General features: G+C 41.8%; 1 protein-coding gene across 1 annotated transcript in view; it reads left to right on the top strand.

The window, feature by feature from the left end:
* NT5C2 (5'-nucleotidase, cytosolic II) overlaps positions 1-13,299 on the top strand; it is a 97,047-nt gene that overhangs the window by 35,596 nt on the left and 48,152 nt on the right. The window contains exon 3 of the mRNA XM_075841086.1: positions 12,013-12,086. Within this exon, the coding sequence (XP_075697201.1) occupies positions 12,013-12,086 (74 nt within the window). The remainder of the gene's footprint in view (positions 1-12,012; positions 12,087-13,299) is intronic.

Here is a 13,299-nt window from a genome sequence, read left to right as displayed (position 1 = left end):
GAGCAGAATGTAAGTGTGGACGAATCCCTCCTCAACTTTCATGGCAGACTTAGCTTTCGCCAATATCTACCTTCCAAAAGGGCAAGATATGGCGTTAAGCTCTACAAATTGTGTGAAAGCGGGTCAGGATATACCACCGCCTTCAGGATTTATGAAGGGCGGGACCGCACAATAAATGTTCCTGGATGCCCCCCTGATCTTTCCACCAGCAGTAAGATTGTGTGGGAGATAATGCAGCCTCTGCTTCACAAGGGGTACCACCTGTACTGTGATAATTTTTATTCGAGTGTGCCCCTGTTTAGGCATTTGCATGCTGCAAGGACTGGGGCATGTGGTACCATGCGCAAAAACAGAATTGGTTTTCCACAGCAATTAGTGGGGAAGCGCATGGTAAAGGGGGACTCCTGTGCTTATGCATCTGAGGAATTGCTGGCGGTCAAGTTCAGGGATCGCAAAGATGTGTATGTGCTAAGCACGATTCATACCGCAGGAACAGTGGCAGTGAGGGAAAGAGGGGCAACATCGGACAAGCACAAACCAGTGAGCGTGTCCGAATATAACAAGTACATGGGGGGGGTGGATTTAAGCGACCAGGTTTTACAGCCCTATTTAGTAAAACGCAAAACTAAAACCTGGTACAAAAAGGTGGCCATTTATTTGTTACAGGTGGCCATCCACAACTCATTTGTGCTCTATAAAAAAAACAGAGGCAGAGACACATACCTGGATTTCCAGGAAAAAATTATTGAAGGCCTCATTTTTGATGTTCAGGACACCCGAGAATGCCCCCAGTCTGAGGATGTCACGCGACTGACTGAAAGACACTTCATCAGTCGGATTCCCCCAACAGCAACCAGAAGCAACCCCCAGAAAAAGTGCCGCGTCTGCAGAAAAGACGGGCACCGCAAAGATTCCCGATATTTCTGTCCCTCATGTCCCTCACAACCAGGCCTGTGCATTGAGCCATGTTTTAAAAAATACCACACTGTTCTGAATTATTAGATTTTAGTTAATTTGTTGAAAATATATTTGCCCTACATTACGTTTTTATTTTTCCCCTGATTTTACTCCAAGGGTGAGGGAGGGAATGGGTGGGGGGTGGATGTCATGTTTGATGTTTTCTAAAGTTCATCTGCTGGAGAGCTCCATTTGCATTAACCTGAAATTTCTTATTTTAGAAAACCCCAAAAAATAAATTCCCATTATACCCCTAGATGAATATTTTGGGATTTCTGCTTCAAGAGCAGATATTTTGGAAGTGTTATAGAAACTCTGTTGAGTTTTGTAAAACCAGCTTTGAAAAAAAGCGATTTGTGAAATAATCTTCTTCTATCCTCCGCCCTCCTACATCTCTATGTGATAAATAAGGCCACATATTTGGTATCCCCGTGCACGGGAGAAGTGGCAGAATGTGAACGGAGATTAATTTTGACCGTGGTCTAAGCCGTGTGTGAAAAATGCTGGTATAAACTGACGCATTTGCTAAAAAATTGCTAATTTTATTTTGATCCATCTTATTCAAGAAACTTTCAGAAGAAAACTGGACTGTCTAAAAATATGATAAACCCCTTGAAGGAAACCTTGTGGGGTCTACTTGTGTGAATGAAGTCATTTATGGGGTGTTTCTAATGTTTCAGCAGCATTACGGCCCCCAGAAAACAGTATGCGGCTCTAAAATCAAATGCAGAATTCCTGGACCGAAAAGGCCAAAAAGCCTCCCTTTATGCCAAGCCCTGGCACATGCCCGTGAATAAAGCACACATATTTGGTATCCCCATGCACGGGAGAAGTGGAAGAATGTGAAATGCGATGAATTTTGTCCGTGGTCCATTTTGTGTGTGAAAAAGCTAGCATAAACTGACGCATTTGTTAAAAAAAAAAGGTAATTTTATTTTGTTCCATCTTATTCAAGAAACTTTCAGAAGAAAACTGGACTGTCTAAAAATATGATAAACCCCTTGAAGGAAACCTTGTGGGGTCTACTTGTGTGAATTAAGTCATTTATGGGGTGATTCTAATGTTTCAGCAGCATTAGGCCCCCCAGAAAACAGTATGCGGCTCTAAAATCAAATGCAGAATTCCTGGACCAAAAAGCCTCCTTTTATGCCAAGCCCTGGCACATGCCCGCACTGCGAATAAGGCACACATATTTGGTATCCCCATGCACGGGAGAAGTGGAAGAACGTGAAAGGAGATGAATTTTGGCCGTGGTCTATACCGTGTGTGAAAAATACTAGCCTAAACTGACGCATTTGCTAAAAAAGTGCTGATTTTATTTTGTTCCATCTTATTCAAGAAACTTTCAGAAGAAAACTGGACTTGCTAAAAATATGATAAACCCCTTGAAGGAAACCTTGTGGGGTCTACTTGTGTGAATGAAGTCATTTATGGGGTGTTTCTAATGTTTCAGCAGCATTAGGCCCCCCAGAAAACAGTATGCGGCTCTAAAATCAAATGCAAAATTCCTGGACCGAAAAGGCCAAAAAGCCTCCTTTTATGCCAAGCCCTGGCACATGCCCGCACAGTGAATAAGGCACACATATTTGGTATCCCCATGCACGGGAGAAGTGGAAGAACGTGAAAGGAGATGAATTTTGTCCGTGGTCTATACCGTGTGTGAAAAATACTAGCCTAAACTGACGCATTTGCTAAAAAAGTGCTGATTTTATTTTGTTCCATCTTATTCAAGAAACTTTCAGAAGAAAACTGGACTTGCTAAAAATATGATAAACCCCTTGAAGGAAACCTTGTGGGGTCTACTTGTGTGAATGAAGTCATTTATGGGGTGTTTCTAATGTTTCAGCAGCATTAGGCCCCCCAGAAAACAGTATGCGGCTCTAAAATCAAATGCAAAATTCCTGGACCGAAAAGGCCAAAAAGCCTCCTTTTATGCCAAGCCCTGGCACATGCCCGCACAGTGAATAAGGCACACATATTTGGTATCCCCATGCACGGGAGAAGTGGAAGAACGTGAAAGGAGATGAATTTTGTCCGTGGTCTATACCGTGTGTGAAAAATACTAGCCTAAACTGACGCATTTGCTAAAAAAGTGCTGATTTTATTTTGTTCCATCTTATTCAAGAAACTTTCAGAAGAAAACTGGACTTGCTAAAAATATGATAAACCCCTTGAAGGAAACCTTGTGGGGTCTACTTGTGTGAATGAAGTCATTTATGGGGTGTTTCTAATGTTTCAGCAGCATTAGGCCCCCCAGAAAACAGTATGCGGCTCTAAAATCAAATGCAAAATTCCTGGACCGAAAAGGCCAAAAAGCCTCCTTTTATGCCAAGCCCTGGCACATGCCCGCACAGTGAATAAGGCTCACATATTTGGTATCCCCATGCACGGGAGAAGTGGAAGAATGTGAAAGGAGATTAATTTTGGCCGTGGTTCATACCGTGTGTGAAAAATGCTAGCATAAACCGACGCAATTGTTAAATTCTTGCATTTTTTTCCAATTTTGCCCACTTTAGTGAAAAAAAAAAAAATGATATATACTGACAAATGCCACTAAAACAAAGCCCTATCTGTCCTTTAAAAAGAGTGTAAAATTCAAAGATGAACTTTATTCACCTGCTGAGTTATAGTCATCTAAAGAAGCGCATAGCAAAATTGTGAAATTTGCTCTGGTCATTTAGCTGTAAAACAGCCTAGTCCTTAACCGGTTAAAAAAGGATTTCAATTTGTGCTGTATATTTTGCCGCTCTATTCAAAGTCTATGGGACTGTCAGACAGCGGAGTACAACGCCGTCCACCCAATAGGCATTATATGAAGCAGCAGCACACATACTTGACCGCCGCTCCATTTAAGTTCCTCCTCCTTGTGGGGGAGGAATGGGGGGCTCAGGACCCTTCTTTTTAAGTCATTGGTGATGATCCCAGAAACGGGGCCCTAGCGATCAGACATTTATCACCTATCCTGTGCATAGGTGATAAATGTTGATCTTGGGACAACCTCTTTAGTATAGCGCCCAGCATCAGATAGATTCTTGTGCCCTTATGTCACCCGGTAAAAAAACTTGTTATACACAGACTGTATTTTGTGCTCGGTGTGACATAAACAACAGCACAAACATGTTATAAATGTGTGAGTAATACTGACGTATTATATTAGGAGGCCTAAATGCTCCACCCTCGTTTTGGGCACAATGAGCTGTCTGACAGACAATACATTTTACAAGCCAGTCACGAGTAGAAGAGCCATCACGGTGTGAAAGAAGTCCAACTAAGGGATTTGTAGCTTTTGATTGATGTCATCACATCTATCTCCTTGAAGTGCCATCAGTCTAACTAAGGAGACGGTATTCATAGTCTATCCAACAAATTAGGTAGAGTCCAATATGGAGGTGTTCCGGCCACCCTCCATGTACGTGGACTGCAAGGATCTAGATGCAGCTCATAGGTAATGTGTCCTTTTTTGTTTCATTTAACTTCATTATTTAATATATCTCTTCCATCTTATTGACAGATCACATTATAAATATTCTATTTCTACATACACCAAATGTTTGACTCCAGATCCTACCACGATTCAAAAGAGGAACGTGAGCACAAAGATTGTTCCAGTGCTCCTCTTGCTTAAATTTACTTAGTTCTTGTTTAAGTTTAGTTTATATAGTTATTTTAAGTTTTTCTCTTTCTTGTCGGCATCTTTGTCTGATTTTGAGATATCTGTATTGTTTAGTATTTTTTTTTTCCTATGCAAGAAAATGACCTGGCATTCTTGACAACTTTAACCGTGTGTAGTAGAATATATACCATAAAAGGAATTATTGGATTTCTAAATGTCTTCTTGTAAAATTTCTTAAAGGCCCTTTTACACGGGCCAATTATTGACCATACGCCAAAGTCTGGTAGGGGAAGTATGGAGCGGGCTCACGCAGTGAGCTCGCTCCATACGATGCCGGTGTCGGCTGTATGTTACAGCCGACACTTCAGAGTAACTAGCGACATCGCGCTTGAGCTCGATCACGCTAGTTTAACTTGTTAAATGCTGCGGTCAATACCGACCGCAGCAATTAAATTGTCAGAAAGAGGGGGGCGACCCCCTCTAACAGCTCATCGCGTCCCCGGCAATGAAATTGCGGGGGGGGGGGGGGGGCGCGATGGTTGCTATGGCTGCATGGGAGCTTAATGAACGCCCCCAGGTCTGCCATCTTTGTACACCTATTAAGCCTTGCCTTTGGCAGGGCTTAAAGAGGCTCTGTCACCACATTATAAGTGCCCTATCTCCTACATAAGGAGATGGGCGCTATAATGTAGGTGACAGCAGTGCTTTTTATTTAATAAAACGATCTATTTTTACCACTTTCTTAGCGATTTTTGATTTATGCTAATGAGTTGTTTAATGCCCAAGTGGGCGTATTTTTACTTTAGACCAAGTGGGCGTTGCACAGGGGAGTGTATGACACTGACCAATCAGCGTCCTGCACTCCTCTCCATTCATTTAGTCAGCGCATCGGGATCCTTCTAGATCCTTATGTGCTGTCTTTTACTAACACATTAACAATACTGAAGTGTTTAGACAGTGAATAGACATTCCACGGGATTCACAATCTCTGCACTTCGTTACTCTGTCTGTGGTAGTTACAGCAGAGGACGCGTAATCTCGCGAGATCTCGCTGTAAATGACATGTTACAACGAGATCACGCTTCCTCTGCTGTAACTACTTTTTCTATGGTAACGAAGTGCAGAGATTGTAAATAAACATCATGATTGGTCAGCGTCTTACACTCCTCTGTACAACGCCCACTTGGTCTAAAGTAAAAATACGCCTACTTGGGCATTAGGCAACTCTTTAGCATAAATCCAAAATCGCTAATAAAGTGGTCAAAATAGATCGTTTTTTTAAATAAAAAGCATTACTGTCATCTACATTACAGCGCCCATCTCCTTATGTAGGAGATAGGCCACTTATAATGTGGTGACAGAGCCTCTTTAATAGGTGCATGTCAGAATCACGATATACTTCAATACCCATTTTCCCCCTAGAGCATAGTAAAAAATAAATAAATAAACATAATTGGTATTGCCGCGTCCGTAAAAGTCTTAACTATTACAATATATCATTATTTAACCCGCACGGTGAACGCTGTAAAAAAAAACAAATTGTAAACGCCAGAATCTCTATTTTTTGGTCACCTAATCTCCCACAAAAGATGAAATAAAAAGTGATCAAAATGTTGCATGTATCCCAAAATGATATTATTAAAAACGACAGCTTGTCCCGCAAAAAATAAGCCCTCATACCACTTAATCGACGGAAAAATAAAAGACTTTTGGCTGTCAGAATTTAGCGACACTAAATAAATTTTCTTTTTTACACTTAAGTTTTTACATGTAAAATATAGAAAAAACTATATATATTTGGTATCGCCATAATCGTATTGACCCACAGAATAAAGTTAACATGTTGTTTTAATTGCACAGTGAATTCCGTAAAAATGGCGCGCAAAAAACCATTGAGGAATCTTTTTTTCATTTTCTACCCCACAAATAATTTTTTCCCCGTTTCCTAGTACAATATACGGCAAAATAAACGGCGCTACGAAAAACTACATCTCGTCCCGCAAAAATCAAGCCCTCATAGTACTATATCGACAGAAGAATATAGACGTTATGGCTTCTGGAATGTGGGGAGGAAAAAACGAAAATGAAAATCTGAAAGTTGTTTACGACGGGAAGGGGTTAATCCAGTTCCATACACTGAAAACACACACATGAAAGACCATGTACATGAACTAGACTAACTGGTTCTTTAGGAAATAAGAGCCCATAAAACCCTAAAATATACCAGGAAACAATTTATCCGGGTGTTTCCAGCTTCTAGTAGTTAATAACCCCGTACATTTGAATGGCTCGTGCTGATTACCATTTGCTGGAATGTTTGACGGATGATGTATATACTCCTTTTTTTGTTTAAGAAATATGCAAATATTTACCTTCGTCATCGGGTTAATTTAACGTGATTAATAGTATGTCATGTAATGCTTTTTGAAAGTGATACTACGACATTGGTGACCTTTTTATAGTGAATCATTCTCGTAAGCATCCTGCTGCAGTTTGGGAACTTTGTCAATGTGGGAACTTTGAGGGTCCATCCTCCAGGACTCTTTGAATTGCAGAATAGATTGGATTGCAACACTTGCTGGAGTGATGTGGTCTTTACACTACAGCAACCAACAGAGCGCCGTCCGTGTGGCTGACTTTTTTTGTACTGCAGCGCAGCCACATGCAAGAGCTGCAGTACCATGCAAAGCCATATGAATAAGGGTATGTTCACACGCCCTATTTACGGACGTAATTCAGGCGTTTTTCGCCTGGAATTACGGCCGAAAAAACGGCTCCAAACATCTGCCCATTGAATTCAATGGGTCTTACGGTGTTCTGTGCAGACGGGCTTTTTTTTTACGCGCCGCTGTCAAAAGAAGGCCGCCTCAAAGAAGTGCATGTCACTTCTTGGGACGTAATTGGAGCCGTTTTTCATTGACTCCATTGAAAAACAGCTCCAATTACGTCCGTAATGGACGCCGCGAAAAACGCCTGCACTTGCAAAAACGTCTGAAATTCAGGAGCTGTTTTCGCCTGAAAACCGCTCCGTAATTTCAGACGTATTTTACGTTTGCGTGTGAACATACGCTAAGAGCCCCTCAGTACTGTAGCGAAGAGGCCACAGTTCCTTCTTTCTGCTGAGCGGTGGAGGTACTCAACTACGTGAACACACATTTTATGACCTAAGGATATGCCATCTATATCCATCTATATTCCTGCCTTGGCTCAATCACACTGGAGAGCTGGTTGCGCTGTGCCTGCCTGTGATGTGGAAGGTGAATGGATGATCTCCAGTGGTTTTCCTTCTCTTACTAACAAAATTGTGACTCTGAAGGGTTCAAAAAGAAATTATATTTTTCACCCTTTCTTGGTAGTTTTGGAAAGAAATTCACTGGTGACCTACAGTTACAGGGGCAGGCAAAGCGGCTTTCCAATATGGGGACCCTATACCCCAGCCTCCTCATTTGTAGAATTGGATATTGAGACTGACTGCAGTCTTATCTGAGAGGATATAATCTTCATGACGAATAGGGCAAAGGGAATTGTAGTCACCCATAAGATCTAGCTCTATTGCTGCTTTCCTATCAGTTTTCTATGTAAAAAAAAAAAAGTAAGAGTAGACCTCAATGTAGCGATGCATACCAAGCTGTCACTTGTTCAGATGCTTGTTTTATAAACTGCCGGTGACGGCTGTAACATCGTGGGTACAAATCTGCTTTGTTACAGGTCGACAACAATGTTATGTTTTGACGTCCAGGAGATTGAGTAATCTGTGTCTCCATCAAGTACAGAAGTGAAATAAATTGGGGTTTTATTATTAATACTGTTATTTGGGAACACCATCCCATGAGGTCATGTTTATGGGATTACTTCTAGAAGATCAAAATTTGTTCTGAGGATTTTATTAACAGGGAAGAGGGCGGAATTTAGAACTCCTAAGATGTCACTACTGACCGGATATTTATCCATACTGATTTCAAAAGAGGGTCCTGTCACTTAAAAAAAAAAAATATGCATTGCTGTATCTTCATCAACGCTATTAGACATATACATTTGAGAGAACACTTTATTAGTGGTACTGCTTGTATGTGTTACTCTCGGTACGGCTACATATACACTCTTGCATTTATCCTAAATGTGCCATGTCACCCTTACCCTCCCCCGTTAGCAAATGTTTTCAGTATTTGGCTTGGATTAAAATGAAGGGCAATGAAGTTCTTGCATCATCCGGCACCTATTTACACTGTGTGCCAGGCATTCTTCTGATATCGATTACAAATCTAATGGCTGCTCTCATGGAAAGATGCTGTCTGGTCATCCAAGTCGTTCCAAACGTCTTGTGCTCCCTCTTCTAACTTTATGAAATAAATATTCTGTGTGTGTATATCTCTTTTAATCCTTACCGGAACAGAAGGGTTTTTTTTTTCCTGAATAATGCCTCATGCACACGACCGTAAGTGTTTTTTTGCGGTCCGCAAATACGGATCTGACGTCTGCAATTGCAGAAGTGCCCGTATACTTCTATGGGCGAGTCCGTGGCGCAATTGCGGACAAGAATAAGATATGTTCTCTATTTTGCGGATCATTTATATTACCTGGACACACATCCGTAAATTTATGGAAAGGCCAATAGAAAGGGTCTGCATATTCAGCCGTAATTACGGAGCCAAGCTACTGTCGTGTGCAAGGCCTAGTTGACACCGTTTTTTGCAGGCAGATTTTGAATTGCCAGCGTTTGTGTTTTTTTGTTTTTTTTTTCCATCTTTTTTGGCCGCGACTGTTTATTCTAATGCAAAAAACGCAGGCAAAAAAACACTCAAAACGAGTGCCACATGGTCCGTGATTTTGAAATTTTTTGTTTATATTCAGAGGCTGAATAAAATCCATACCCATCTAATAATTCTCGTACAGTGTCATAATGCTCTTTAATTATACAATGCTGAAATAATTTACGTAAAACCCTTAAAAGTTCATCCCTACGCAAATAATGAACTTGCATGCGCTCATGAATGTTCTTTTGTCTTCTGTTATCTGTTTGTAAAACAGCAGATTATGCTTCAGAGCTGCACATCATACTATAGGAAAAGGCACTTGCAATCGTTGTTAGCCACTTTGTATATTATGGAGCGTGCACAGACCCTTCAATACTTGCTCTATTTTCAGTCTTGTGTAAACCCCATACTCCTTCCCTTTTCTCTTTTTGTGTCATGCCCTACCTATTTGTATTAGCAAAAAAAAAAATGTCACTCCTAAACAGTTAGTAATTCCCAGCTCTGCTACGTCTGTATATATAAAGAAGTGCGGGTTTTTTTTTTTTGTGGGGGGGGGGGGGGGTTTAAAGATCTGGCAGGTTGGATTGAGTAGATAGAGAACATACAGTATTGTTTTTAGGGTCTCCAGAGACTGAGAAATTCATGATGCTTTTTCGACGCCGTACACGCACACACTCTGTCCTCCCTGTGACTGTACATGCTATAAGGTTGTCATTGAGGAGTATGCTTTCCTAATTGAAATTGGGCACCTTTAAACTTTTTTTTTTTTATTATTGTATTTGTTGCATAAAAGTATTGCTGGTTACTTAGAGGTTCCTCAACTCTTCTGACATGTCTATTTTAGTAAATAATTGTGTTCCCCATGAAATAACAATTCTGGAGCATCTTTTCTCTGGGTTCTGTGTTGTGCTGTTCCTCTGGTATTCCTCCTAGAAATTGAATAAACTGACAGCTGGATGTTACCTTTCAGAGACTGACACTGTCCAATCAGTGCTGACAGAGTGAGGCCTCATTTACACGAGCGTAATATACGCGCGTGCTTTTCACGCGTGTCGTACGCACCTATATTACTCTATGGGGCAGTGCAGACAATGCGTGATTTTTGCGCAGCGCGAGTGCGTTGCGTAAAACTCACGACATGTTCTATAATCGTGCGTTTTTCGCGCATTACGCACCCATTGAAGTCGATGGGTGCGTGAAAACCACGCATGCCGCACGGAAGCGAACTGCGTGATTCGCGCAAGAGCTGTCAAACTGAATGTAAACAGAAAAGCACCACGTGCTTTTCTGTTTACAAACATCCGAACGGAGTGTCTTAGAGATGAGCGAACCGAACTTCACCGGGTTCGGCCGAACTAGTTTTGACCGAACCCGGCAGGAGACCGTCACTGTCCAGGGTGCTGAAAGAGTTAAACTGGTTCAGCACCCTGGACAGTGACTTCCGATCCCAATATACGTGAACGTGTAAAAAAAAAAAAAAAAAAGTTCTGCCTTACCGATAACTCCCGGCTTCTTCCTCCAGTCTGACCTCCCGGGATGACAATTCAGTCCAAGTGACAGCTGCAGCCAAGCACAGGCTGCAGCGGTCACATGGACTGCCGCATCATCCAGGGAGGTGGGGCCAGATGTCGAGAGGCGCGTCACCAAGGACGCGTCACCAAGGGAACGGCCAGGAAGTTCTCGGTAAGTACGAACCTCCTTCTTCTTTTTTTTTTTTTTTTTTTAAACAGGTTACTCGATATGGTGATCGGAATTCACTATCGAGGGTTCGGAAAGAGTTACTGCCGATCAGTTAACTCTTTCAGCACCCTGGACAGTGACTGACGTCGACTAGCCTCATCTCTATGATGGCGGCTGCGCGAAAATCACGCAGCCGCGCATCATACACTGATGACACACGGAGCTGTCAAGTGCCTTTTGCGCACGCAAAACGCACACGCTCGTGTAAATGAGGCCTGAGACTGTGTAGGGACACGCCCCTATGACAGGGAATAGTAACACCCAATTGTCAATTTATTAATATATTTCTAGGAGTAATAACCGGAATGGCACAATGCAGAGTTCTAAGAAAGGATGTTCTACAATTGTTTCATAGAGAACACAAGTATTAAATAGACACGTCAGGAATACTGCATGCAATCATAAGTGATTATTGGTGGACAACTTTTCTACCTCAACATCTCTACTCAATTCTCCTCATCATAAAAAGGAAATTACTTAGTGTTGAAGAGAAGCGGTGGTAATAAGTGTGTGTGTGTGTGTATATATATATATATATCATGGGACTTACAGAAATCATGACCATACATGTTAATATTTTAAGCAGAGAAAAGACCATATGGAGATGATTATCTGAAGTAAAGTGTCCAATTGTCATTAATTCCACTCATACGTAGAATGGACATATCCACCTAGAGAAAGGGTTGGTTCCATACAACAATTATCTCTACGTTGATGCCACTGTGTGATGGCAGGTGTGCAGAGAATTGTCCTCATCTGCTTGTTCCTCTGCAGAAAATCTGAACTTGTATTGTTCTGTACAAAGACTTCTGTAACACAAGGTTCTCTCTCCCATCTTTAGGTAAATGTGACCTCTGAATGAAATAATATCTTCCACTGGCAGTCGTAAAGGTCATATCACTGCCCCCAAGCATCTCTCATGTGTAATATTCTTTTCTTGTCCTCCAGGGTCTTTGTGAACAGAAGTCTAGCCATGGAAAAAATCAAGTGCTTTGGATTTGATATGGATTATACACTTGCCGGTGAGCATGGAAAGAATTCTAAGGCTTTACAAAGCTGCTATTTATAACTTTTCCCTTTACTCCAAGAATGATGTCACCATTTCTTAGAACAGTTTTTTTTTTATAGATGATTATTTAGTTCAGCTAAGCCTGGGAAATCTTTGAGGGAACTTCAAACGGTAGAGAAGTGCACCTCACTAAACTGGATGGTCCCGGTTAATGATCTTTTTGAAATGCTTAATAAAAAACAAAACACTGTATACCATACATATAGACTGTCGTGCAACAGTTCCCCATAGATCAAATCAAATCTGTTGGGAAATGATTTGGTGAGGTGTGACCATGTTCAAGTAAGACCTCTAAATGCACATATATACCTTCAATCACTATCAATATAAGAGATGGAGCCTTTGATAGAATAATTGTCCCATAAAGACACACTTGTGATCAACTGATTGAAATGCATCCGGAGCTGAAACCCCCGAGCAATCAGCTGTTATCCCTGGGGGAAGCAGCAGGTGGCCGCACATTTCTCATGCAGTTGGGCACTGAAGAGGGAATGTAGTCAGGGCCGGCCTTAGGATAGATTGTTCCCCTTAAGAAATTATCTTCTGGCGCGCCACCCCCATCATAAAATAAATACCCCATAAAAATATAATGCCCTTTATAGGGCCCCCAAGCAGTATAACGCCCTTTATAGTGCCGTCGCGCAGTATAATGGTCTTTGTAGTGCCGTCGCGCAGTATAATGGTCTTTGTAGTGCCGTCGCGCAGTATAATGGTCTTTGTAGTGCCGTCGCGCAGTATAATGCTCTTTGTAGTGCCCCCGCGCAGTATAATGCTCTTTGTAGTGCCCCCGCGCAGTATAATGCCCCCATAGCTGCCCCATACAATATAATAATATTTTATAACCCCTTCAAGGACACAGTTTTGTCCTCTAATTGTTCCCACATAGTATTTTATGCCCCCTAAGTGTCACAAACAGTATATTGCTCCCTGCAGTGCCCCTACACTGTGTGTGTGTGTGTGTGTGTGTGTGTGTGTGTATATATATCTCTATCCGCTTACTGGCCCCCACACAGCTCCCCCTTGTAGATTGTGCCATACAGCCCCCCCCCACCTCCATGTAGATATTGCCATACAGCCCCCCCACCTCCTTGTAGATATTGCCATACAGCCCCCCCACCTCCTCCTTGTAGACCGTGCCATTCAGGCCCCACCTCCTCCTTGTAGAC

The sequence above is a fragment of the Rhinoderma darwinii genome, chromosome 11 (genome assembly GCF_050947455.1).
Source record: "Rhinoderma darwinii isolate aRhiDar2 chromosome 11, aRhiDar2.hap1, whole genome shotgun sequence".
NCBI lineage: Eukaryota > Metazoa > Chordata > Amphibia > Anura > Rhinodermatidae > Rhinoderma > Rhinoderma darwinii.
Note: the sequence above shows the minus strand (reverse complement) of the source record. Positions and strands in the feature narration are given on the sequence as shown.